The 26,365-nt window shown below is 38.4% G+C and overlaps 6 protein-coding genes and 1 non-coding gene across 9 annotated transcripts; 2 read left to right on the top strand and 5 right to left on the bottom strand.

Annotated features, from left to right (window-relative positions):
- Positions 1-3,072: 3,072 nt before the first annotated feature.
- LOC126630785 (uncharacterized protein At5g39865-like) lies at positions 3,073-3,959 on the bottom strand. The gene has a single exon (XM_050300999.1). The coding sequence runs from the start codon at positions 3,932-3,934 to the stop codon at positions 3,233-3,235; it is 702 nt and encodes a 233-aa protein (XP_050156956.1). The 5' UTR covers positions 3,935-3,959; the 3' UTR covers positions 3,073-3,232.
- A 1,606-nt stretch (positions 3,960-5,565) lies between these two features.
- Positions 5,566-7,659, top strand: LOC126633023 (protein VAPYRIN-like). The gene is made up of 2 exons (XM_050303572.1): positions 5,566-6,598; positions 6,936-7,659. Exons 1-2 carry the CDS (start codon positions 5,660-5,662, stop codon positions 7,317-7,319), a joined length of 1,323 nt encoding a protein of 440 aa, XP_050159529.1. The 5' UTR covers positions 5,566-5,659; the 3' UTR covers positions 7,320-7,659.
- Positions 7,660-7,677: 18 nt separating this feature from the next.
- LOC126633011 (probable methyltransferase PMT23) lies at positions 7,678-10,762 on the bottom strand. Its single transcript, XM_050303561.1, has 8 exons — positions 10,119-10,762; positions 9,678-9,827; positions 9,324-9,594; positions 9,126-9,236; positions 8,783-8,954; positions 8,409-8,645; positions 8,114-8,308; positions 7,678-7,986 (listed from the first exon to the last, which is right to left on the bottom strand). The coding sequence occupies exons 1-8, from the start codon at positions 10,584-10,586 to the stop codon at positions 7,782-7,784; spliced, it is 1,809 nt and encodes a 602-aa protein (XP_050159518.1). The 5' UTR covers positions 10,587-10,762; the 3' UTR covers positions 7,678-7,781.
- A 2,543-nt stretch (positions 10,763-13,305) lies between these two features.
- On the bottom strand, positions 13,306-16,264 carry LOC126625374 (eukaryotic translation initiation factor 2 subunit alpha homolog). The gene is made up of 7 exons (XM_050294478.1): positions 15,709-16,264; positions 15,324-15,380; positions 15,156-15,242; positions 14,916-15,062; positions 14,727-14,831; positions 13,889-13,987; positions 13,306-13,653 (listed from the first exon to the last, which is right to left on the bottom strand). The coding sequence occupies exons 1-7, from the start codon at positions 16,090-16,092 to the stop codon at positions 13,501-13,503; spliced, it is 1,032 nt and encodes a 343-aa protein (XP_050150435.1). The 5' UTR covers positions 16,093-16,264; the 3' UTR covers positions 13,306-13,500.
- A 423-nt stretch (positions 16,265-16,687) lies between these two features.
- Positions 16,688-16,769, bottom strand: TRNAS-CGA (transfer RNA serine (anticodon CGA)). Its single transcript has one exon. It is a non-coding gene; the product is annotated as a tRNA-Ser (tRNA).
- A 1,584-nt stretch (positions 16,770-18,353) lies between these two features.
- Positions 18,354-22,472, bottom strand: LOC126586140 (uncharacterized). Of its 3 annotated transcripts, none has more exons than XM_050250952.1 (12): positions 22,227-22,472; positions 21,851-21,938; positions 21,210-21,503; positions 20,726-20,884; positions 20,409-20,549; positions 20,238-20,294; positions 19,879-20,017; positions 19,612-19,716; positions 19,285-19,475; positions 18,985-19,026; positions 18,821-18,905; positions 18,354-18,585 (listed from the first exon to the last, which is right to left on the bottom strand). In XM_050250952.1, the coding sequence occupies exons 1-12, from the start codon at positions 22,334-22,336 to the stop codon at positions 18,569-18,571; spliced, it is 1,428 nt and encodes a 475-aa protein (XP_050106909.1). In that variant the 5' UTR covers positions 22,337-22,472; the 3' UTR covers positions 18,354-18,568. The 3 variants fall into 3 exon arrangements, with proteins under 3 accessions (XP_050106909.1, XP_050107003.1, XP_050106828.1); XM_050251046.1 differs by having other exon boundaries at positions 18,354-18,648; XM_050250871.1 differs by having other exon boundaries at positions 18,354-18,905.
- A 697-nt stretch (positions 22,473-23,169) lies between these two features.
- LOC126586474 (40S ribosomal protein S4-like) lies at positions 23,170-26,280 on the top strand. The gene is made up of 5 exons (XM_050251355.1): positions 23,170-23,313; positions 24,459-24,696; positions 24,882-24,979; positions 25,226-25,312; positions 25,754-26,280. The coding sequence occupies exons 2-5, from the start codon at positions 24,640-24,642 to the stop codon at positions 26,232-26,234; spliced, it is 723 nt and encodes a 240-aa protein (XP_050107312.1). The 5' UTR covers positions 23,170-23,313; positions 24,459-24,639; the 3' UTR covers positions 26,235-26,280.
- Positions 26,281-26,365: the final 85 nt, after the last annotated feature.

Raw genomic sequence — 26,365 nt, forward strand, 5'->3', positions numbered from 1 at the left:
AAATTGATCGCACGATATATAATGAAAGATTACGATCGCGAAATCAATGAGATTCTCAGAAAAATGATCTGGCAAGGATTTTTTGCCAAAGAGAAACACATTTTATTTCTCTATTTTGGTTAATCGGCAGCAAGCAACCCTTGACTTTCAGATTTCTGTACAAATTTCTTAAAATATCCACGAAATTCCTTGTCCATATTCTACATTACTGTTGGCACGTGTATCTGTTTTGGTCCAGGCTTGGATTTTTAAGTGAATAAGCCGCAGAATATTTGACAGTTTATATGTTTTCTCTACAATATATTGAGGAGTGTGAATTGTTTATATTAAAAAAAAAGAAAAAGATTAGAAGAGTGGAAAGATTGGAATTCGATCCTTGTCGAATTCTCTTTGTGAGAATTCTGAAAATTTATAAATTGTGTATGTTTATCGTATATCGTGTAGTTATAAATTATTTTAAATTTTATTATTTAAAATTCAATACGAATAATGTCTAATAAAAACTGATCGTACAATAAATAATAAATTAACAAAATTCACGAATATTTAAATCCACACAAAGAGAATCTGGTGGGAAAGATTGAACCGGAAAGCATGGTGACGTATTTGATGTTGGCCCACCTCAGCTCTTGGAATTGATAGGTTACTCACTGTACCACTTTGCGTGCTCACTTGGTCACCTACGTCACAATCCACAACCAATTTTAAGATTTTGTAGCCACCTAGTTTATTAAGGACCTGGCTTCTTTCCCTTCCCCTTTTCATACATTTCTATTATTTTCTACTTGTGCGGTCACGGTTAAGTTACGTTAATATTTTATATTATTATTAATTTTTATCTTATTATCTTTATAAAAAAATCAATATAAAATGTTGACGTGTTTTAACCGTGACCACAAAAAATAGGAAGAGATGAGAGTGTCTGAGAAGTGGGATGGCAGAGAAGCTGGGTTCGTTTATGAATTGTTGCAATTTAATAATTAATATTTATGTTCAACAACCTTTTTCGATAAGTATTACGTTGGTGACAAATGAAAGGGAAAAATCGACTTTTGCAATTGTAAAGTAATTTCTTAAAACAACAAACGTGAGTAAAGTCAATTGATTTTTGAACTATGTCTCGTTTTTAAGCAACCTTTTTTCATAAGTATTACATGGCTAAAATTATTTATATTGAAATAATTCAGCCTCTTGCACGCAACTTCTTACTACAGTGGTAAAAATGTGTTGAATTTTTGTATAATGCGTAATTTCAAATTCGGTCAATAATTAATTTAATATATAATTTAACAAAATTTAACCTTTGATTAAAAAAAATAATAATAATTCGGCCTCTTCTCTTCCAGAATGTGCAGCCAAGCGGCTCACAAATCCTCGTGCTGCGAAGAATACAAATGGAGAAGGTTCTGGAGTATGTGGTTGTTGTCAAACTGAAATGGGTTTAGTCAATCCTCCAAAGCCTTGACTTAGCCCAAGCTGAGAAAGGATTAAAAAAATGGGCTAAGCCCACATACAATGAATTCATATCATTTAGTTTGGTCAATGGAAAAGGCCCTCTTGTTTCTAGAATTATTTTTTCGACAAACGCTAGGGTCGATGGGTTAGCTTTATGTCGGATCATGATTTGCTATGACAGGAGTAAGACAAATAGAAATAAGTATATCTCAGAAGTTCGGTTATGGACCCAACAACATTGATCGGATTGAGCTAATCAAACGGATCAGCGATGCTACCACACCCTGTTGTGTTCCGGAAAAGGTAGGCGAAGTCATCCAACTTCGTTGAGATCGACCATTCTTGTTCCGTAAGACACGAAAACCTGATTCGATTGAGGATCATATTAGTTTCCACTATTCTTAGAGATTCCTACAATCTAGAGATTGACGTGAGTTGCAAGTAATCACACTCTAACGAGAACACAATATCTACTCCTAGATATCCTATGGAATTCTCCTGTTTAATCCAAATTTTATATCTAAAAAGACTATCTCGACTAGTATAAATACACTTGTATAGGGTTCATGCTTGAATCTCATAAATTGCTTACTAACTTGATCGTCAGAGAGCTTTTGGCCACTACCCGCCCGGCACCAAGGTCAATCCGGATTGTTTGCTTTCTTTTCATGTGCCCTGAGTTGTGTGTCACATCCGCCCACAACTTTACGCAATTTTGATTCCAACAATTGATATAATTTGCATTTTTTTTCTTAGTTTAGAGTGAATAATTATTTGGTATAGCAATATTCAATTTCCACTATCTTCCAAGAAGTATGGAAATTAATTTTTGGAAAAAAACATTATCTGAATGTAAGGTCCCTCGTTCTAGTTTTCTTTTAATAGTAATACTTTTTTTTTTTTTTGGGAAACTAGATAAACAAACCAGGGCACAAAATCAGAAAGGTACAAAGAAAGCCAACAAGGCCAACACACAAACCACAAACACAAACAAGGCAACAAAAGGGGATAAAAGAAAGACACAAGAACCAAGTTCCAATGTCTCCCCTTCCACTACCACAACAAAAAAACATCAAGGGGGACAAGGTAATCCATCTATATTCAGGACATGAACCAAAGAAGTAGTAGTAGCGGAAGCCCAAAGACACATAACACTATTTTGATTTGCACAATCTCTAAATAGGAGTAAAATTTTCTTCTCTCTCTACGTCAATGATAAAAGTTGATAGGTTTTGGAGTGTGTTATTCATACATCATTTTTTACTTCTCACACACAGTATTAATTTGTGATTGTCGGATCGGATGAATTGAAGAAAATCAAATGATATAAATTAACAAGAGGTGAGAGAAGTAAAAAAGTGTGTGAATACCACATCCTTTTAGTTATACATGTGTCAAATTTTTAGTGAACCAGTACCACCACTCAATATTATCATCTGACTCTATCACCTCATGTATTTTTTTACACAATGTTTTATAATTTTGGTATAATAATTGACGATAAAAAGTAAGATGACAAAAAGTCACACTTTTTAAACCGTTTCCTTAGCATTCCTCAATTTTGATATTCCTCAAAACTAACAAAATTCCAACTTAATTAGCTAGATAAAATAAAAATTATAGTTCAATTAATCATCACATTCATATTCCCCCAAATCGAAGCAAATAAACAAACCCAGAAAAAAAAAATAAAAAAATAAAAAAGAAAAAAAGCAAACTGTGTTCTAATTTTTTCTTTTCTTTTCCGAGTTCAACTAATTAATCAAATGGGGTAAAACTAAAGGGTACACTCCCTGTGGAGCCGCCGCACCGGAGCACACGAGGGGCACTTAACCAAACCGTTGATGTTGCATACCGTACAAGGAGTAAATCCAATCTTCTCATGATAGACCTTATGGCTCCCATCACACGTCTGACAGAGAACAAATCTCAGCCCTCCACAGAAATCGCACGCTCTGGGGTCCACCACTGGCAGCCGTTGGATCAACCTCTTCAGTTGCCCGCTCTCGTGGAGCTGTTTGACCTCCTCGACCCCACCAATGAAGAGCCCGCCAATGAAAACCATCGGCAGAGTCAAAGTCTTGTTCCCCGTGATCGCCTGCAGCTCGTCCAGGAACTTCCCGTCCATAGACAGATCTCGCTCGTCGATCGGGACGCGAAATCCGCGGAGGATGGATCGGACGGTTTTACAGTCCTCGAATGTCCTGCGCACGACGCGGAGGCTGGTGTGGTAGATGACCACGCGCTGGTCGGCGTCTGGTGGATTCGCGTTTCGGTGGGCCCACAAGCGAAGGGCTGAGGTGGATATTTTGACCCGGTGCAAAATGGACGCGCTCCGCGGGCTTAGGACCTCGGATGCAGGTTCGGGTTCACAGAGGTTTTGGATGTCTTTGAAAGATGAGCAGGAAAAGCTCCTCTGTGACCGCGCTGGTTTGGTTGTGTGCACCCTGCTTGGTGATTTCAGCCATGGTGACCACATGGAGAGAGAGAGAGAGAGAGAGAGAGAGAGAAGAGTGTTCTAGTGACTAGTGAAACTTTGGTGGGTCTCCAATGGGGGTTATTTATGCAAATCACAATTGTAATTAGGGTGCCCTAATTAGGTATGTGAAGTAAGTATTGGCCCTAGATAAGAACAAAGGATATATTTTGGAATTTCAAAATAATTTTTCTTCAACAAAAATAAATAATTTCAAAGTAGTTTCTGGTCTGGTCAAATTGATATATGTTTACAACTCGGTGCAATGTGTCGGGTGTATCACATAATTGGTCATACAATGTAATACGAGTTGGTTAAAAAAGGGTAATGTAATACAAGTTGGTTAAAAAAGGGTAATGTTAAAGTTACTATATTTATTATTATTTAAACCTTGGATTTTGCTATTGAATATCCCTTAACGTAGAAAAAAGAAATACCACTAGTGTGAAAGATAAAAGAGACGGTAACTTCGTAATTTTAGCGGTGATTCACAAGGGGTGATTGAAAAACCATCACACATTTGGAGATGACATTTTCACATATGTTTGTTTCATTTTCCATCCTTGGCAATGTTTGAAAATAAGGTTCACTAACTTACCTATGTTTTTCCTTATACATTTCCTTATCTGGTATAAGTATGTGCATGTACCCAATAAAACGTTTTGAGCTTTAAATCCACTTGTAATTTTGAGTTATAACGAGTTTGTTTTTCATCTTCACATTGGCTAATTATTAATAATTTAAAGAATTTAATTTAGAACTAAATTCAATTGATGTTGCACATGATTATTTGGTCTAGCAACGTCTGTTTTTCATTTATATATTTGTTTTCGTTTGTTCATGAAAGTTTGTGAAATCACTATAAAAATTTGGTACCAATAGTTCACGGTCTATTAATATCTATCTTTACTAGTAAGTAACAGGTTTTAAATTCGAATCTCATGAATAAAAAATTTGATACAAATTTATTCTCTGCCCCTACCAATAGTGTGAATATATAATTTTATTTAAAAAATATATATCGGTTTAAAAAATGAGACAATTTTGTTAACCAATTAATTCATTTAGGAAAAAAGCTTGAGACGTACTATCAACACCAATCAATCACTTATACAACTTCCATGCGTCCGGTGCAATGTGGTTGAACTTTCACATAAACGGTATGAAATCCAAACAAAATAATTGCGAGTTTTAAAATTCATAATTATGCGTGATTTATATTATTAAAGAGTCACAAAGGTCCCGGTCCATTAAATCTGGATGCAATGAAGTATTTTTACTCACTCGCGCGTGAACATACTGACTCAAAATTTGATTTTATCTATCTTATCTTATGATATCTTCTCATTGAAAATGTTACGATGTCATCTCATTGAAAATGCTACTTCTTCTTTTCCTTTCACATACATTTAGATTAAATTAAATTTTTTTATTTAATTCATTCGATTTGATAGTCGAAAATTAAGATGAATGTGTAAGAAGTATAAATTGATGTGTAGATTGCATTACCTTTTTTTTTCTTCATGTTGTTATCAAATAGGACAGGTGTCAAATGCATAACCTTATTACAGGCTCGGCAGTGGGTTCTGGGCACAACAGATTCTAACTCATCAAACATTTGCGCGCATGAGAGGATAGGACAAAAGTCCCGTGAGTCCCATGACGTGGCTTTTTGGTTGTGGGACCCACAGAATCACGTGATTTCAGCGCTGGTACGCGCCAGCGCAAATGCCAATCTCCTCCTCCTCCCTCCTCCCTCCACCCATAAGCTCCTCCTCTTTCATTCGGATAATCCCACCTTCTCAATCCAGTCCCGTCCAATCCAGTCCAGTCTGTATTCCGATGGATAAAAAACTAGTACAAGTTTCGGAGCAAGAAATTTGTATCGACTTCGCACTCGACTCCAAATGCCGCGCTAACGTGCGCCTTACCTCCCTATGCGCCACCGCCGCCGTAGCCTTCAAGGTCCAAACCTCCTCCCCTCACAGGTTCCTCGTCAAACCGCCCACCGGCTTAATCCCGCCTCTCTCCCACGTCACCTTCCAGGTCATCCTCAAGCCCCAGATCCAGCTCCCGCCCGCCTACCCTCGCTCGCCGTCCGACAAATTCCTTATAAGAACCGCAGAGTTCACCACCGAGTTAACTCACTCCGACTCCATCAACCACTGGTTCTCCAGCTCTTCGTGTCCCCGCGGGTCCACTCACGATATCAAGCTCAAGGTCGCCTTTGTGGGCCCCTTGCTGTTGCGCCACGCCGTCACTTGCGGGGACTACGACGGCGTCAGGAATATAATCAAGCGGCAGAGGACGATTCTCGCCGAGTTGCCGCCGGCGGAAGCTGAGTCGATCCTCCGGATTGCGACCGAGTTGGATAACCCGGAGAACTTGATTAACTTGCTGCTCGAAGGGGGATTGAGGATTGACCCGATCAGCGATCAAGTGCATTACGGAGGAGATTCTAAATGTCCATCCAACGGACGCGATGAGCTAGACGTGGCAGAGGCGTGTGATCGACTGGATGATGTTCTGGGACTGAGGGAATCTGAGCCGTTGGATTCTAAAGACAGGGGAAATGGCAGGTGTGCCGAGGTGAGGAAATCTAGTGCGGACCCCACTACAACTATTGGCCACAGCCGTTCGCGCCATGATTTTGTTCATGACAAAGATGTAAGTTGTTTATTTTTTTCGTTTTAATGTATGTTTGCTAGGTCTTTCCTAGTGTTACGACTTACCACTACAATAACACGACACAAACATGCACAAAAATTAAGTGTTATGATCAAGCTTTATTGTGTCTAGTTTCTAAAACACCGGTATCGTTGGAAATATCGATATGCAAATTTGTAAAAATATAAATAGATATCTCGATATCGATATTGGTTTCTTAGAAATTTAACAGATACATCAAAAATATCGAAAAAGTCTATTGGTTTTAGCCAAAATTTAAAAGTTTTTCGGATATTATATAAGGTTAGATCTTTGATTATACTTTTTGGATATGTAGAAACTAGAAATGGGAGAACTAATGTTGATGGCAGCGAGAAGAGGTGATTTGAAGAATGTTGAATTGTTGTTACAAAATGGCGCGGATATAAACTGCTGTGACCAATATGGCTTGACAGCCCTGCATGCCGCGGCCATCAAAGGCCACAAGGACGTTGCTCGGGTGCTCATCCGATTTGGGTCGGACTTGGAATCCCAAGACGGTGAAGGGCACGCACCCTTGCACATGGCCGTGGTCGGCGGGAGCTTAGAGACAGTTCAAATCTTGGTTCATGGTGGGGCTAACGTCAATGCCAAGAGCAACGGCGGCGCCACCCCTCTATACATGGCTACTGCTATGGGGTACGATGATATAAGTGAGTTTCTTACCAGCAGAAAACATTAATTTGAACCACATTTACTGATCGCATTGAAGACCTAATACGAGGTGAGTACTCTACCATTCGGAGATAGATATCATAAAACTAGGAAACTTCACTCCTCTGTATTTTTCATTGGAGTGTTGATCCGTACTGTGAATTTGGAGCCAGGGATACTCCACCATCCATTGTCATGATGACATCATTCCTGTCGTTTTTCTTGTTCTGTTTGCAAGATTTCTTGGCTTCCAAGTACTTGGTTTAAGCTTGATTAGGTATAGATGTGCTAATCTGCATTTTATTTGTAATATCTCAAACAGAACAAAAATGAGAGAAGCTTTATCTATATGATCGCGTCGATGCTTATTTTGTGAGTCGAAAACAGAACAAAAATGTCGAAAACTTCCTATTTCTATCTTTCTGTTGGTTAATAACTTGGTATATATAATATAAGATTGTACAGGTGAAATTAAGATGAGCAACTCTGTTCATGATTTACTTGCAGCTCTTGATGGACGCCAGAAACCTTTCTTACCGAAAAGAAACTGATCCCGGTAGAGGGCTGTAGACCAGTGAAGCGACTGCAGAATTGGTCTCAGCTTGTCTATCACTTCCATTGTGTCCTGAACCACTAGATATCCACCGGGCCTTAATATGCGATCCATCTCCACCACGACATCTACAATGTCGCATCTGACAAAATCGAAGACTAATATCAACAAAATTGTCGACTGGTGTGCGAAACTAATACTGACATGCTTTCATTAGATGATCTATAGCAATCAAAAGGTCATAAGCGCAGTGAGAAAACATAATGTACCTGTCTGGAAGTTTTTCGAAGAGGAAACTGGAATGCAGCAGATCATATGTTCTAGGGTAGGTATTCAAAGACTCGCACCAGTCATGGTATATTCCAATCAACCCTCTGTCAAAAATAGCTGGAAGAGTATTTGGCAGATGAATGGGAACGATGTTCATTACCCAGAGTTGTTGATCTGTAAGTGCAGCAGCGAATCTGAAACTCACCACCAGAATCTCAATGGCTAAGCAGTTCGATGACAAAACAAAAATGAAATTATGGAAGTAGCAACAATTCATTTGCTAAATATGTTTACCCTCCAAAACCAGCATTCATATCCATTACATTCCGCACAGTCGACCAATTTATAGCAGCATTTTTCCGATAGGCATCTGAGACAAGCGCAGTCCAGTGAATGGTGTCCTTGTAGAACATTTCCTCCCCTTCCGGGTCACGTATTAGGCTTGGAGGTTTACTGGTAAGTCTGTTTGGCCACGGCAAGGGCCAGCTATAGCGAGGTAGCGGGGCAAGACATGCAGTGAGCGGCGCATACCTGTAACAAAAACACAGACAAAATTAAGACAGTCCAAAGGTACTCTCTGCTTAGACAAGTTTTGTGTTCGTCCAAAGCTTTACACAACCGCTACTGGTAGGTAGCAGCGCTACGAGAGAGGATAACCGGAAAATTACCATGCACCTACTTTCCTCTCTGCAGGACCACAAAGAGGTGGATAGTTTTCTTTACGTTTAAAATATCGGACAAAGGCAATAGGCTTCCGATATATTACAAGCCCGATTCCAGTTGAATCGACAGTCTTAGCAACGACGTCCCAGCACATTGATTTTGTCAGAGCCTCCATTGCTGGAAGAAACATGATCAATATCAAACTTAGATCAGCTCCACGTACATAGTACATTTTATTGCTGAAGTCTAAACTCTAAAGCTTCCATGAAATGCAGTCCAGTCCAGTAAAGAAAACAGAAGTTGACTATAGGGATGAGTGAAAGAGAGAAACAGAGTTGGATTACGAACATTTCCATACACTTGTATCTCTTTCATTGTCGCGATAGACTGGCGTAGCAGACCATACGAAAAACCCCCCAGGCCGAAGAACCCTGTTGAGCTCCAGTAGCGGTTTCCCTCCTGCACTAACCAAAAACCGTCAAAATAACCGTAGAGAACAGGACACAGAATAGTGCATAACACTTCCAAACTCGATAGACAAAGTACCATTTGCATCCCAGTGAACCCGGCACCTTGCACAGTGAATCAAATCAAATGCATTGTCCGGAAATGTCAGCCTTTGCGTTCCAATCACTGAGAGAGTAGCAGGAATTCCCCTTTCCAGAGCAAACTGTATCTGAGCTTCGTGTTCATCTTTCGGGGCAAATGACATGGTAATGACATCTTTATCCAGCAAATAGCCGCCAAAGCTAGCAACACCGCAGCCAACGTCCAAAACAACCCTGACGTGCCTCCCCCATTCAATGACCGGTAAAGTCTAGAACGAAAACAAAGAGAAGCCAATCAACATTTCCAAAAGGAATGTAAACCCGAAAGCTGCCAAGCCGGCCAGCGCTGTACCTTTTCGATGAAATCGGTGTAGTGATCAACTCCATCCTTAAACTGAGTACCGCCTCCGGGGAAAATGAGATAGTCATCGGACTTCTTCACCCAGTTTTGGTCCTTCTTGTACTCGACGAGCTTCGGGTGAGGAACGTTGTCATACCATATCTAGAAACAGAGAACATCACCAATACATTATTGAGTGAATGTAAACAGAATAAGCCAACAAGCACTTCACATTTCCACAAACACTTTCCCAGAAAGGAAAATCATGATTTTTTTGTCTCGGAAAATTAAAGTCAATCCAACAACGAACCGAATCACCCATCTTCTTCATTCAAATCAACAAACCCATTTGAGAAAATCCAACAACAAACCATCACCCACCTTCTTGAAACAAATCAACAAAACCCATATGAGAAAAACCAGAAACAAATCTTACCAAAGTACAAATCTCACCATGTCCCTGCTCTGAGGCCACGGAACCGGCACCTTGTACCCTTTGGGAAGCGGCTCCAGGCACCGCGGCGGCGGCTGGGGGCAATGGCGCTCGCGGTGCTCCATATGCCGCCGCGACTTCAACGCCTTGATCGCCTTGGAATTGTCCAAGCACGGAATGTAATCGACGGCCACCGGACCCGTACAGAGGTTCCAATTGGGAATCCCAGAAACAGGGAAAGTGGGTTCCTCCCAAATGAGTTCGTCCCCTTGGGGCGGCTCTCCGGCTGGGTTGGAGGGCGCGGGAGGTGAGATGGGTTGGGAGGAGGAGGGAGAGGTCTGGAGATCGGAGTACAAGAAGAGAGGGTAAGGGGCGTTGGTGGTGATGTTGGTGAAGAGGAGGACGGTGATGCAGGCGAGTGGGAGTAAGAGTGTGAAAACGAAAGGGAACTTTCGCTCTTTGAAAAAGCTGGGGACTGAGATTCCCATTGTTGTTGGTTGATAGCTCTGTGTGTAGAGAGAGAGAGGAGAGATAGGAGAGAGAGAGAGAGAGAGGGGGAGGTGTATTTATATGGAGTGGGGGAGAAGGAGGTGATCGGGGGATTTGGAGATGGAGAGAGTAGTACGCGGTATTTTTACGAGGATTTTCGAAATGTCGTTACGCGACGGAGACGCTCTCTGTCTCTCTGCAATTATTTTATTTATTTATATTTGGAACACCTCGTACGCAGAATTTAAATATAATAATCATTTTTGTTGTAGAATACTGGTGAGTGGTTTATATTTGGTAAACCCTGCACTTATTTGAAGATGCTTCTTTGAAAACAGTCATAAGTGCGTTGAAATTTCATCAAAAAAGTGCTTTTCAAGAAAGCACTTGAAAACATCTTTGCCAAATATTATTAATAACTTAGGGTTTGTTTGACAAGTGTTTTTAAACGACTTAAAACGCTTTTAGATAAAATATTTTTGAAACGAAAACTTAGTAAAAATACAAGTTAATTTTGAAAAAGCACTTGAAGAACTTCCAGCAAGAAGCATATAATTGGTGCCTTAGCAAGAAGCACATAAAATGTTTTTAGAACCCAAAAATATTTTCTCTAAAAATGTTTTTAACTAGCCCTTAATAGTTAGTGATAGTGCCACATTAGTTTGGATGTTAGTGCTTTGACACTTGTATATATGATGTCATGATTAGTTAGTTAATCAATCATAATAAGAAGTTGATTAATTAGTTTAAAACTAAGCATATTTATGAAAATATATTTAGTTACTAAATAGAGCCCACACACACCGTGGAAAATGGAGAGAGAACGTCGGGGTTTTTGTTTTTTTTTTCTTTCCTGAAAATGCTTATGCAATGACATGTGGGGTTAGGAAATAGCAAAAAAAAAAAAAATGGAACTTTAACGAAAAGCATTTGGTACTGTTCATTTTAACGAAAAATCACATTTTTACACTAAAAAGTCAATCCTGGTACTATTCACTTTACCCTTTATTTTGTCCTTATTATTAAAACTCAAAGTTTTCAAGCCATTTTCATTAGTTTTCCTAAATAAAAAAATCTTTTTGTGCAAAATTACCTTCATGAATAGAAGACAAATCGTCTTTTTACCTTTTTTTTATTGATAAAAAAAGATTCTATTAATACAGTGTTATAGATTTGAAAGCATTTAGCTATTAAAAAAAGATTCTATTAATAGTGTTATAGATTTGAAAACACTTTAAAACATCTTGTTTGTGGCGAAATTTCAATTCAGTCGATGTAGAATTGATTCTCACAAATATTATCCTACAATACCAATTCCAGTCGAAGTGTCAATTCTTTGCGTTTAAAATCTCTTATTTGAATTTTTTTTTTAATTTCCCAATCCATTGATTGTTAAGGAGGAGTTTCTCCTCAAAATACCTCGTATTTATTCACAGAATTTCGTACTTATGATTGAAACCACTCATATTATAAATCACTCTGTAAATATCATATCTGCAAAAAATTAATTAAACTAAGATGGTTTAGTCAACCAAATATAACAAATAGATAGACAGTTCATAATACTTTAACCAAATTCATCATTTTATTTTTATACAGTTCGATAACTAAATAATCTTGACTTTAATTCATTTTTTTGTACATGTAAACTTTGAATAATTATTTATAATTGATTTTTTTGTAAAGTTAAACTTTAAATAGTAATTTATAATATAAATAGTTCAAATCATAAACTCGAAATTCTGTAAATAAACCACAAGATATCTTAAAAAGGAGTCCTTCCTCGATTTTTGAGGAACCAAGTCTTTACATCGATTAAAAAAAGAGAATTGCAGGCAGTTATTTCTATTTTATTTATTTTTGAAGGCTAAAATCATGTACTCATGTGTGTAGCACTATTACAATTCAATAAACTAAAAGTTGCCCTCCCAAAAATTTACGTGATTAGCAATTATCGAATTCGAATCTTTACAGATCAAAAATAAATTTTAAAAAAAAATCATAGTTTTGGTGTTTATACCCACAAAAGTCAATGAAATTGTTTGTAAAACTTTCGGCGATTTGGTTTTGACGACAAATATTTCTTTTGATAGTTTGAAAAAATTGACGAGATACAAGGTCAATGAAATTGTTTGAAAAAAAAACTTTCGGCGATATGGAAATTGGATGACAATTTTTTTTTTCTCAAAACAAAGACTTAACTATTAAATATGATGACCACGGGCACATTATGAATGTGCATCGTCATCGGCTAGAAAATTTGTTTCTCTAAACACATGCCTCTAAGAGAGAGCGAATAGAATTTGTGAGCCATCTAATATCCTCAATAATATTCTTGAGTATCCATGGTATTAAACAACGGAAGAGACTCCTCTCCGGATTCACTTTGTGGGAGGATCCTCACATTTTAACCGTTCATCGTATATCGTATAGACAGTTTTCGTCAGATACTATTTCTATTTAATTTTAAATGAAAAAAATCAAATGATTTCTAACAGCACAATGCACGATGAATGACTAAGATGTGAGGATCAACGATCTTCAAAATGCAAAAAGTCATGTAATTTCTGATAGCACGATGTATTATTTGTTTGCTCACAGGTGATATATCAGAGGACCAACAATCTTCAAAATGCTCAAACGTACAAACAAGGTGAGCAAACAAATATAAGCAGGAGGGGCACAAAACTTTCTCCATTACTGCTTTAGACGCCGAACTAATAACGGTATCATGCATCCTCATTCCTCCACGAAAACTCGGCTCAGTTTGGTAAATTGCCGAAATATCTCGATGATACAATACTTCGAAATTGGTTTTATACAACTGTTAATAAAACAAGAGTGCAAAATAATCAAAAGGGAACTTGCATGATGGAAACGGTGTCAAGCCACTATATCTAATCCACATTTTTTTCAATCTAATATGGCAGGTCCTCCGTCGATGTTAACTTCTCCCATTCCGGTGTCTTCTTCCTCCTCACTACCCTCATCACCGCTAACCTCCTCATTCTCCTGGCGAAGCTTACTCATGTGCTCAGCAAGTAGTTTATCATCCCGTTCACTCACCTACACCAGTACACCATATTAGACCCAGAAATAAATAAGTTTCCACGGCAAGTCAATCGAGATTGCTATGGATAAGAAATAAAATGGTACGATTGTTCAGACAAAAAGCAAGTTCCGGAGGTTCTGAACTAAAATATTTCAAGAAGTCAAATTCCACTGGATATATAAAACAGACGGCAAAACCAAGATTAGTTGTAAAATAGACAAAACATGATGAATAGGGTGGACCACTCACCACTCTGGGTGCTTCCTTCACTGTTAGTTTCCCCTTGTGATGTTCAATTTCTTGTGTGCACGCTACAATTGCATTGGTTAGAACTGATATGCCTTGCTCCTGCCCAACCCAGAACAGAATTTATAAAACTTTTTAGCTAAGTAGCTAGTGACAACTCTACCATCATATTTCACAACTGTCTGCAGGAAGGTCAACAGAAACCATGTGCTACAGTTCCAGCTTCCAAAAGTATATAGTATCGTCAGAAGAGAAGTTGTAACTAATGCTGTATCGATGCAGGATGTGCATAAATTGATAATATAAATCCAGCAATATTTCAGAACCAAAACGCTACGAGGAAACTAAAATAAGTGCTAGAATGGCAAGGTCAAATTATACCATTGCCAAATTTAAAGTTCAAACTGAAGCTACACACTATTATGCATCGGTTGGCCACAAGAAAGATTAAATCGTGGATATATGACACAAATGCAGAAAACAAAAAATATGTAGGAATAGGCTGTGATCCATTAACAGCCATCAGATGATATCTTAACCAACTCAAATTCGAAGGTTCGAGGTACAAAATTTGAAGATCTACTTTTTTACAACAAGAGTGTTCAGGCTCAGAACTTTAATGTTCCTTTTTTGCCAGACAGGGTAACGAACATTTAAACCCTGAATCAAAACACTAGCTTATTCCCAACAGCATGACATACAATGTAGTCTATATAGACATAGCAGACATTATTGGCATGCCACTATACAGCTTCGTGTGGTAATCTAGATTTCTGCATGGTAATTGTTTAATTGTAAAAAGAATTGATCAAATCAAGACCAAATTAGAGTTTGAGCAGACCTTATCAAGAGTCTGTGTGGTAAGAACATAAAGTGGAGGAGCAACCAGTTTAATTTTCACAGGACAGTCATTATTGCCCACAGCTTCCGCTTTCCTCATGGCATCCTGCAGAATACAATGTCTAAAATCAAAATCCCGCCAAAAATAGAAAACACCATGAAAGAAAAATAAGGGGAGGTCACAGAGAACCTTAATGTGAAGAACACCATCAAATTGGAAGCATTTCATTTCAATATCAGCTCGGATCTTCAATGGTTGTGGAGTCATTCTTCTCCTAATATTCTTCACCAGAGATTCTTTAATTTCCTCTGACACAGCAGGAACCACCTTAGTGACCTACAAATTCAGATGCAAGGAAGCATGACACCTCTATATATGCGATATAAACTGGAGAATATGAGGCATAAACCTTAAGCAAAAAGGCATTACCTCTTGTCCATCAGGGCCAACCTCTTTGACCTCACGTGTGAGGGTGCTAAGAACTGAATCAGGATCAGTCACAACTATTTTGAAAGCCTGCAAAAAGTAATAATTTCATGTTTATTACCGAAAATCAACACCACAAACAGACATTGAAACAACGGAAAACATCCTCACCTCAAAAGCATGACCATACTTCCGATATAACGGCCAGCCAATATTGACATACAAGTCCTATAACAAGTAATGTAAAGTAGTAATAAGTTAATATCCTACGAAACACAATGAATAACAAACAATAAAAAGTAATCACTATAGTCAATCAATAACACATTTGATCATACGCCATCGATTTTGCTTAGCACCGAGAAAGTACATAAATTTAAAGGAACTGGATGCAGCTATCATTTACAAAATCCCAATTAACAATAACACAATATACATAGCTTTATAATTCTGCATAAAAAGTCTAACTTTCTTCCCCCGAACATACAATTCTCACAAAATTCTCAGAACCCAAAACATCACAAAACCCCAACAATCGAAATTGAAACAAAATTACCTCCAAATCAATCCCCAAAGTCTCACCCACGTGGCGCATGATGGAGTGGACGAGCTTGCTCTTGTTGTACCTCTCCTCGCAGGCCTGGATATCCTCCTCGGAAACCCTCCGCTTGCTCAAATCAATGTATCCCTTCTCCTTGTCGACCCTGAGGACCATGACGGGCTCGATGCGGCCGACCTTGATGAGGCTGCTGACACTGCGAATCCGGCGGCGGGAGAGCTCAGAGAAGAGAATCATGCCCTCGATGTTGTTGTACTCGAGGAGGGAGACGTAGGCGCCCATGTCGGCGATGTTCTTGACCTGGATCATCACCGCCATGTCCACCTCCGGGTACCGCGCTTCGTACATCCGGCACTCCAAGTTAGGCGCTTGGGAAGCCATGGTTGCTGCTGGTCGGTAGATTTATTCGCCTAGGGTTAGGGCTTAGAGAGAGAGAGAGAGAGAGAGAGAGTTTCTGGTTTGCTTGGCGCGCCGGAAAAAAGAGGGTTAGGGTTTTGACAGCACAGAGAGAGAGAGAGCTTAACTGTGATGGTATGACAGATGGTCTAGCAAACGTTCGTACCGGAAACGCTGTTTTCTGCATCTTTAGTTTATGGTGGGCCGGGTAAAGCCCACATAGATCAAGGCCCAAATATAGAAAGTAAAGAAACAAGAGAGTTTTAACGAAACATTTTCGGTATTGTTCATTTTTACTATTCCTGGTACTATTTACTTACACCTTTATTTGTTTTTTTTCATTAAAATTAAAAATTTTGAGGAATTTTCGTTAGTTTTCCTAAGAAAAAAAGTGTAAAAATGGAAAAGGATAGAAAGTAAAGAAAAAAGAGTTTTAACAAAACACTTCTGATACTGTTCATTTTTACCATTCCTAGTACTATTCACTTACACCTTTATTTGTTCTTTTTCATTAAAACTAAAGTTTTTGAGGATTTTTCGTTAGATTTCCTAAGGAAAAAATGTAAAAATAGAAAAGGAACGTCGACAGCAGGATTCGAACCTGCGCAGGCAAAGCCCAACAGATTTCGAGTCTGTCTCCTTAACCACTCGGACATATCGACCGTACGCTATTGATGCCCCGAAATAAAATTATATGAAGAATTACATTGTATCTCTCTTGCGTCTGCCATTCCAATTTTTTTTTTTTTTTAAGTTTATAACTTTAGAGACATTTTTCTTGACAATTTATGTATGGGATATTTAGCTTATTTCAATTGAAGTTGCATTTTCAAACTTTGGTCTCATTGCTTATTTAGTAATGTTTAGCATAAAAACTTAAATTGCACAAGATTTATATAACTCAAATGTGTTTGAAATATTTTTACATAAAGCACTCATACTCGTAAGCACTTTTTCTAAAAGCGTTGTTATTAGATGCACGTTGGAAATTTCATAAAAAATATTCAAATACTTCTTGGAAAATTGATAGTGTTTCTTGGAGAAGCACTTGCTAGGTGTTATCCAAAAAATTGTCTCTTAGTACTTCTAAAATTTGACACCCAAATGTGTTTTGTAGTGTCTTTAATTATTTATAAATGTTTTTAGCTATTCCAAAAGCAGTTGCCGCCTACTATCTCACCTCTCGTGCATTGTGTGTGTGTGTGTGTGTGTGTGTGTGTGTGTTTTTTTTTTTTAAAGGAGATAATTGGTGGTAAGTCACGATAATCCATCCCTTTCGAGTGCCAGGAAGACTCGCAAAGGCATTTCAGCTTCCCCCTGGCCATAGTCAAGCAAACTCACCAGCTTGGAGTTCAAACCCGGGAACTCTTTGTTTTTTTGTATTTTAGGAGCCGGAATTCACGTCCTTACTACTGGGCCACTTGCTGTTGCTATGTTATTTGCACTAGTTCTTTTTGCGCACGATAATGTGGTAAAACTACTTCAAGCTTCCACAATGTCCAACATTGCGGGAACCTTTTAACATAGAGCTTTTCGTTAAAGTTCCCTTAGTTCTACTTAACTACTAGAACAGTAGGCTTTTGCTATCAGCCGTTTTCACCGGAATTAGCCTCGTAGGGTGGTTGCTGTGACGATCTTTTTACTCACTTCATGTTGCGCACTGGTTCAAGAGCGACGAGAACTCGAACTCAGAGGCTTTGAAGGTAGGTGACATGAGCTTCGATCCTCGGTGCTTCACATTAGAAGCGTTTTTTGGGTTAAGCACTTCTGCTCTTGTTAACAGCAATATTCTTGCAGGTTGCCAAGGAAAGAAGTTGGTTCCTTCACCATTCCAATGGATGAAGACTCAAGTACCTTGTACGAAATGGACTTACCGCAAATGCGGGTTAGGTCAATTAGCGAAGACAATGTGCTCAAAATCTCCTTCTTCGTAGATTAGATTAGTTTTGAGTAGTGTCTTGTAAAATGAAAAATCAAAATGAACTTATAACTAGAAAAGACGGGCTGCCGGTATATACAACGGTCTCACCGTCACCGTGAGAGTGGTGCCTAAGCAGCCGGACATAAGAATTTCTTGAAAACCCAACGTTGCATCTCTTTTTTGCTCGAAAACATCATGTCAAATCCACCTGTCTTTGGCTCAAGTTCTCTAGAATTTTTCAAGCACTGTAAAATGAATGCTTTGCTAATTTTCAATCTTTGACCACAAAATAATTGAAATTTCTCATTTTAGTTGGCATCAAAAGTGCTTTAAGAACAATCACATTCAAGTGATTGAAAACCATTTCATAAGAACAAAACTGAGTACATAGTAAATACATCAGAACAAGACCGTGGATGCCATTCATCCCTACAAGAACACACTAGTTGCAGAAACACAGAAAAGGCTGTTTTGTTAGGAGCGAAACAGCGAGAGGACAACGATACAAAACTCAAAATGGTACCAGCAGCCTCAGATACTTCAAACTGTGAAAACTTCTGTACCAGAACAAAAGACGAGAAGTTTCTGTATTAGCTATCGTGTCAATCCTCAACAGAAGTCTGCTACAAGAAAGAGTTGGCTGTGAATGCAGGCCACCAAAGGCAGTCCCAGCAAGCAAATAGAAAGCACAATTATCCCTTCCTCATTTGAAAAGAAAAAACTACAATTCATCGAGGGTTTTATCACCGTTCCCCAGTGAGAACAACCAACGGAACAGTTGAGATAACTTACTGGCTGGCTTCGCCTCCTTTTCCTCCAATTTTGCATTGCACACTGAGTTATAGTCGTGCTTCAGATGAGGAGCAACTATTCTTTCCTGTAAAACCAGAAATGGTAAAATGAGAATGAGCTGAACGGCCATATCTATACGTGTGAGAGTAAGATAGAAACCGTACCTTGAAAACATCGAGTGGACAGAAATCAGAACCATCACAGCCCTATACACCAAGACAAAAAGTTATCGTGTGAGAATTCAATACAAGAAAACTCAGCAGTAACCATTATAACTGAAACAGCTGATCACTATCGGCCCTAAGAAATAATGGATAAAAATTATACCAATGACAACATATTATGAAATTTATACTAATTGCATTCCTCATGAACTTTTCAAGTACAAAAATAAAACCGAAGTTTGGAATCCAAAACTCTTCAAAATCATAAGAGTTCAAAATAAGTAAAGAACTGGAGCTTACTGGCATTGGAATGGGGTGTTCATTGTGCAGCACTTGCACAAAGTACTTGCTTGAAATGTTGGCTGGACAACTGTACAGAACCAGCATATTATTCCCGCCAAAAGGTGCCACAGTATTGCCCCTCCACTTTCTCTTCTGGGGAGGCTTTGGAGGGAGTTGCAAGGGTTGTTCCTTCTGTGTCCGTTCAAATTCTGAAATATATAAAAAAACAACGCCTACTATGAGAACAGCATATAGAAGATGCCATATACAGTTATTATTTCCACATACGAGCGTACACCCCGATCATCCAAGAAAAATTCAGAATTTGCGGAAGAAATCACTCACCAGTTCCATCAAGAAAAAGTCCAAGCAGGCATGAAAATGGAACTACAGTTTCTGCATGTGCGAACCTTAGCCTTGCCTTTTCATAACTCCCAGGAGCATGTTTTTCTAAAAAACGATAAGGGCAGCGAGAGAGTAAGAACTGAAATATCAGAAGTCGTATAAAACTGAACTTCCATAGTTTACAACTTATAACTACACTACTACCCAAGACGGGTTACAAAGGAGAAAAAGTCATAAATAATCCTTTTATCAAGTTCATATATGTACCTTCTTCAGCCGTAATAGCCTGCTCCATGGACAGCAATACATCTTCAAGCAAGGGAACTCCCATTCTATAGTTTAATGATTTACCATATCCCTTTAATATAAAGGCTTCCAAATCATCTGCCCACTCCAGCAAAGAAACCTAAGAACACAAAACTTTTTCATGTAAATAAACAATAAAAGAACATACATAATATTCGAATGTATGTTTCCTTGTATTAATAGACGTGTCTACAACCTAAAAAGGCCAATCTGATGAAACTTAGTTTCATATACTCCATCAGTCTCAAAATATGAGATTAGAACAAAAAATGCAATAAAAAATTTGGATAACATCTTTCACATAGAAAAATCATATATACCTCGGAAGGGGTGAACAGCGCACAAGCTTGACCAGTTATATTAAACAAGGACGCTTCCTGCCAAATAGAACAAACAAATAATGACCATAAAAATCAATTTCACTTGGAGAATAATTAACCCAGAGAGAAATATGACGTGTTTATGCATGGAAGCAGAAAGAAATAAATCACCTGTTTGCAAAGAAACCAAAGAGAAGTTGTATCCTTCTTTGTAAAATTCAACTTGTAGCGCCTCCTTAATGAAGAAGTAATTTCATCATAGATAGGTTCCTTGAGCTTGTCAACAGAAGGCTCCTGACTTTTCTTATATGCCTGAATACATACTAAGTCTTCGTCAACCAACAAATAAAGCAGAGACAGATGATGCAATAGAAACATGGTTATGGCAATCAGTCTAGTTCCCCCAGTCCCACCAACAATGTAAGTACTTAATTAGTTTGTGTGTGGCATGTTTAAAAATCAAAGAGAAGACCAATACTGCAGAATACCTTGTAGTTTTGGCAACAATCATGAAACCTCAACTTTATATCACTCGCACGACTTTCACTGGACACAGCAAAAGCTCGATGACGCCCAGGTCCAAGATTTCCTTTCCCACTAAACATTCCCATGCCAAATGCCACAGCACTGGCGGATGCCCGAGGGACCTACCACATCATAAGGAAAAAAAAACAGATGCATAAGCTGATAAGTTATTAATGAATTGAGGGGAAAATTTTTTCTATAGCTGCTATCCACAGCCAGAGAGATATGACAACTTTAACCAGCGTTAAGCCTCAACCGATGAAAATAAGTTACTCCAAACATTCCATTAACAAATTTCCAAATATAATAGATGACTATTATGCCATAATAAAGTTACCATCAACCTATAAAACAAGGCTGATCATGGAAATAACACATATAGCGAAAAAATGGTTTAATGCTATTGTATAATAAAAACTACTGGAAAAACCGTACAACAAAGCTTACCTGTGTTGCCTTTATTGTGTAAACATCTGGATGGTAATCCTGATCAAACAGATTTGGGAACCTTTCTCGTGTCCTGATTCCAAAATCATAGAGTTCATCCTCTCCTTGGACAATTAATTCTCCACCTGTCAGTTTTCCTTTCCAAGGAGATTTCCAACCCAAAAACCAACCAGGAAGTTTTTCCAAAGATAGGTTCTGTTCTTCTGCTTCTTTTAGTAGCACCTCCAGACGAGAGGCCAGGATATCCATATCTTTGATACGTTTTTTGGTAGGAGCACGGGTTCCATGCCTTGCCTGATAATATAAGTTTCATCAGGTTCCATAATTGTGGCACTCTCTAAAGTTTATCGATTAAAAGATTAAAAGCAGGAACAAAAATTGACCGCCTCAACCGTAACTTGTGGAAAGCTAGCAGGGTAATCTTAACAAAAGCGCAATGCAACAACAACGCATACATAAAAAAGCGCAATGCATTCGCAGCAAACTTGTTTTCCGTTCGAATCTTCGAATCTAAGTTACTTCTTACAGTAGAACCTAGTAATGCATATTTATCTAACGCTTATAAAGAACCGAAAAATCAAACAGTTGAAACAAAAATAGAAGCTTGGAATTGGGAATCGAAACACGAAAAAGAAATTTACCACAAGATTTAGGTGGATAGGAGTACACCCATCTGGTATCTTAGATGGTACAAATGAGTTGTCCGCAATGTCTTTAACGACACCGTATCTGCAGCAAAAACCCATTAGTTATTTCTCAGAATCGTTCACTATCATCCCTAAGGTTCTTCAAATTACTTGAAAAGATTAATTCTTTGAGTTAAATTAACTAAATAAATAACAAACAAAAAAAAACGCAATTTGATGATATTGAACAATTTAAGAACCAATAATCTAGTTCTAATTTGGCATCAACGACATATCAATTGAGCGTAAAATATGATTAAAACAAAGTAAATTAAAATGTATTTTTAATCAAATTAATGGAAAAGATTTGAATTTGTGAAAGAGGAGAAACCTGGACGCAGTAGAAAGATGTTGGCGAACATCGAAACCTTCTTCTCCGGCATTCGAATGGACGAACACCGATAACAATACCAGCAGAAGCGCCGCCATGGCTCTCCCCATCCTCCCTCTCTCTCTCTCTCTCTCTCTAACACACACACACACACTCTCTCTCTCTCTCTCTCTCACTCTGCGTTAAGAACTGGAAGAAGAAAGGAATAAACCGGAAAGCAAGTCGGCAAATAAATGGAAAAGAAGGAGATGACTCCTTTTTGGCACTTTTATTTGGTCGAAAGTTGCAGGTGGCGTAACTTATCCCATCAGTGAACGCCGCGTGGCAAAAGTTGAATACCGTGGTGGCCGCGGGCTAATGGCCCGCTCAAATCTCTTTCCCCAGATCCAATGATCCGGCTTCGGATTCTTGAAATTTAATCAACGGTTAAAATTATTATTTCTACTAATTAATAAAACAAAATTTGTCAACTAAAAGAGAATTAAAAGATAAATTAATCTTCTATTGCATAAAAGAGAGCAATAATATAATTTTACAGGTTCAATTTTACTTTTTTTATTGAAGCATCAATAATATTAAAATACCTCTAATATTTATAAAAAAAATAAAAAATAAGAAAACCAAAAACAAGAACCTTCCACTTGCCCCTCTCTCTCTCTCTCTCTCTCTCTCTCTCTTTCTTTCCTTTTCATTTTCTAAAAAAATGTATTCATACATACAAAGTGTGTAGGCAAATGCTAGTAACTTTTAAAAGATACCTCTGTTTTTTTTAATCGTTGAATTATATTTCAAGAGCCCGAATTATTTGATCCGGAACCTTGATGGAAGAGATTCGGAGATGATCTCTTTCAATGGGCCGCCGCAACCACGGACTCTTCCCCTGTGGGCCCCAACTATCCTAGCATCCAACATGGGCGGGCCTTGCGTTTTAGGCTTTTAGCCCATCAGTCAAAGCCCACCATGCTCAATTCTGTAATCTGTAGGGTTTTAGTGAGGGCGTCTCTCTCCCTCCCTCCCTCCCTGCAGAACTCCATAGCCGCGGAAGCTCAGATACTTCCTCAAAGTTCAAGCTCACAGTCCCAAAATGGTAATTACACTCCTCACCTTCTGTTCTTCGTTTTTTTTTACTTAATTTTTGCCTTGTAAATTTACTTTTCCTATTTCCAATCGCCATTGAATATTTTCTTTTACTATTATTTTTTGTAGTACGTAGATATTGATTTAAATTTTGGGTCTTTAATATTTTTCCTTATCACTGTAAATTTATTTTCATGGTTTTCATCATTGCCTAAAAATTGAAATATTATTAGTAAAAAACTTTTTTTTAATGATTTTTTGTTGTTGTTGAACTGAATAATTAAGTGTATTATTCTGGTCAATGTGGGGTATATATCCAGAACTTTATAGTGTTGTGCATATAGTTTTGATATGATTATTGTTGGAGCTGATGGAACGCTTGGCTCAAAACCACTGTTCTAAAAATAGGCGTTAGGCGACTGGTCATCGTCCCGATTAATGTCTAGGTATTTGAAAAATTAATAAAGGGCGTCTAGACTAGTTGAGGCGCCCGCCTAGACCGCCTAGACCGCCTAGCCCATCCAGACCCGCTTAGACACCTACCTAGGTTGTGACTCATTTTGATAGAAAATAGATAACTTTCAATTTGCATTTAATTTTTTTCAATAAATTGTAAGAGACTTGTTGAATACTTAAATAGGCACACACTATAAGCTTGTTCCCCATGTTTTCATTATGTTTCAATACTTTATAATACATATGTCATTCTATTTTGTAGTTTATGATGAAATTATATATATTTTAAGTATAAACAGACATTTATTTACACAAAAAATAATGGATTTACTTAAATCCGCCTAGTCTGCCTAGGCGTTAGGCCCTAACCCGCCGCTCAACTAGCGCCTAGTGTCTTTTAGAACCTTGCGCAAAACTGACACTGCGTTCTAAGATTCATATAGCCGACTCTATTTAGTGAGATAATTGCTTTGAAAATACGATTTGCCATTTTAGTTTGAGGATTAGAGGCATGATGATATGAGTAAAGAGAGCTTTCCATCTCTTTTCTCCACATTGCTTTGAAAGTTTGAATCCAAGTGTAAACACACTGTAAACGAACCCAGATGAACTGAAACAAGTTTTACGCTAGCTGACTTAAGTTCTCGATTTCAATTGGATCAATTTGGTGGTTGAGTTTTGTGCTCGCGACTTTTGCAGGCGAGAGGTTTGAAGAAGCATTTGAAGAGGCTCAATGCCCCGAAGCATTGGATGCTCGACAAACTTGGCAAGAGGTTTGAAAATGTGAAGCGGTAAAAATGAGCTTATTCTCGCAACACAGCAAAAACAGATTGAAATATGCTTACTTACCGGGGGGTCATTTCCATCTTGATGCAACGGCATGTTCTGGTTGACGGGAAGGTTAGGACCGACAAAATATATCCTTCCGGTTTCATGGGTATGTTCATCCTATCTTTTAGTTCAAGCAATTCTTAATTTTACTTTCCAGGCTTGTAAATATGGCTAGCTGCATGATGATTGTTTACACTTCCTTTTTCACGGCATCCATTTTTACCCATTAATAAGTTCTGTGAAAGGACAATAGATTTTGTTGTAGAACTTATGTTGCTCCTTGATTTGCAGATGTTATTTCAATCCCCTAAACGAATGAGAATTTCCGGCTCCTTTATGACACAAAGGGTCGGTTCCGTCTCCACTCAAATCAGGGATGAAGAGGCAAAGGTTATTGTTACTTTTCAAAGTACATGACTTAAATTCTTGTCCAAAAAAAATTTACATGACTTGAATAAGTTATAACTACTGCATTTGGATCATGTTTCATCATTCCATATGGATCTTTTCGATCTGCAAAATTCCATAACTTGGATAACACGAAGGGTTAATTCGGTCTTTGCTCAAACTGCATTTCATCTGGTTAACTGATGGGCATTTTCTCTATTCTGATGCCCTGAAAATCTTTCTCTGCGGTTCAAACTTTGCAAAGTACGGTCTGTGCAGTTTGGGCAGAAGAGCATCCCATACATTAACACCTACGACGGGCGAACCATCCGTTACCCTGACCCAAGGTTCTAAAAGTCGTTAGGCGCTAGTCGGACGGCGGGCTGGGGCGGATTTAAGTAAATCTATCATATTTCATGTAAATAAGTGTCTTCTTCTACTTGAAATATATATAATTTCATCATAAACTACAAAATAGAATGCATATATATCATGAAGTATTGGAACTTAATGAAAACATGTGAAATAAGGATATAATGTTTGTTCATTCAAGTATGCAACAAGTCTCTTACAATTTATTAGAAAAAAACAAAATGCAAAATGAAAGTTACATATTTTCTATCTAAGTGAGTTGCAACCTAGACGGGTGCCTAGGCGGGCTAGGCGGATGCCTAGGCGGGTGCCTAGGTGGTCTAGACGTGGGCTGGGGCCTAGGCATTAATCGGGGCGGTGGGTTGGGACCTAGGAGGCGCTAGGCGGGGATTTTTAGAACAGTGCCCTGACCCTCTCATCAAGGCCAACGACACTATCAAGCTCGACCTAGAGACCAACAATATCACCGACTGCATTAAGTTCGATGTTGGCAATGTGGTCATGGTTACCGGTGGAAGGAACAGGGGGCATGTCGGAGTCATCAAGAACAGGGAAAAACACAAGGGATGCTTTGAGACAATCCACGTCCAGGATGCCACCGGCCATGAATTTGCTACTCGATTGGGCAATGTGTTCACCATCGGCAAGGGGGGAAAGGCCGTGGGTGAGTCTTCCCAAGGGAAAGGGTATCAAGCTGACCATCATCGAAGAGGCGAAAAAGAGGCAAGCAGCTCAACAAGCAGCCACGGCCTGATGAACCATGCACTGCCTTCAAATTTTGATTTACTTGTCCGGCTATTGGTTTTGCTTTTGGACCTGGATCTAGTAGTTCTGGACTTCTTCAATGTTCATACGTTTCCTGTTTGTTTTGCTCACTACATGTGAACCTCAAATTTTTGTTATTTAAAGTTATTTGGAATTGGTCAAAGAATACTCTACTTGATACTTCATAACCAAGGCTAAGTTGCTGTTGGAATTTGTCAAAAAATTAGAGCCGGTTGAAAGTTCTTTTAAAA

The sequence above is a fragment of the Malus sylvestris genome, chromosome 1, assembly GCF_916048215.2.
Source record: "Malus sylvestris chromosome 1, drMalSylv7.2, whole genome shotgun sequence".
Lineage (NCBI taxonomy): Eukaryota > Viridiplantae > Streptophyta > Magnoliopsida > Rosales > Rosaceae > Malus > Malus sylvestris.

Bases quoted from the DNA above. Each gene is read 5' to 3' on its own strand.
- LOC126630785 (XM_050300999.1), bottom strand. From the start codon at position 3,934: ATGTGGTCACCATGGCTGAAATCACCAAGCAGGGTGCACACAACCAAA.
- LOC126633023 (XM_050303572.1), top strand. From the start codon at position 5,660: ATGCCAATCTCCTCCTCCTCCCTCCTCCCTCCACCCATAAGCTCCTCC. The intron at 6,599-6,935 runs GTAAGTTGTTTA...TTGGATATGTAG, and splicing joins ATTTTGTTCATGACAAAGAT to AAACTAGAAATGGGAGAACT.
- LOC126633011 (XM_050303561.1), bottom strand. From the start codon at position 10,586: ATGGGAATCTCAGTCCCCAGCTTTTTCAAAGAGCGAAAGTTCCCTTTC. The intron at 9,595-9,677 runs GTACAGCGCTGG...TTTTCGTTCTAG, and splicing joins ACACCGATTTCATCGAAAAG to ACTTTACCGGTCATTGAATG. The intron at 7,987-8,113 runs GTACATTATGTT...CGATTTTGTCAG, and splicing joins TTCGAAAAACTTCCAGACAG to ATGCGACATTGTAGATGTCG.
- LOC126625374 (XM_050294478.1), bottom strand. From the start codon at position 16,092: ATGGCTTCCCAAGCGCCTAACTTGGAGTGCCGGATGTACGAAGCGCGG. The intron at 15,381-15,708 runs GTAATTTTGTTT...TACTTGTTATAG, and splicing joins CTTTGGGGATTGATTTGGAG to GACTTGTATGTCAATATTGG. The intron at 13,654-13,888 runs GTGAGTGGTCCA...GTACTGGTGTAG, and splicing joins TGAAGGAAGCACCCAGAGTG to GTGAGTGAACGGGATGATAA.
- LOC126586140 (XM_050250871.1), bottom strand. From the start codon at position 22,336: ATGGGGAGAGCCATGGCGGCGCTTCTGCTGGTATTGTTATCGGTGTTC. The intron at 20,550-20,725 runs GTATTCTGCAGT...GTATGTATTCAG, and splicing joins ATTGTTGCCAAAACTACAAG to GCATATAAGAAAAGTCAGGA. The intron at 18,906-18,984 runs GTACGGTTTCTA...CTGGTTTTACAG, and splicing joins GTCCACTCGATGTTTTCAAG to GAAAGAATAGTTGCTCCTCA.
- LOC126586474 (XM_050251355.1), top strand. From the start codon at position 24,640: ATGTTCTGGTTGACGGGAAGGTTAGGACCGACAAAATATATCCTTCCG. The intron at 24,697-24,881 runs GTATGTTCATCC...CTTGATTTGCAG, and splicing joins ATATCCTTCCGGTTTCATGG to ATGTTATTTCAATCCCCTAA. The intron at 24,980-25,225 runs GGTTATTGTTAC...TCTTTCTCTGCG, and splicing joins ATCAGGGATGAAGAGGCAAA to GTTCAAACTTTGCAAAGTAC.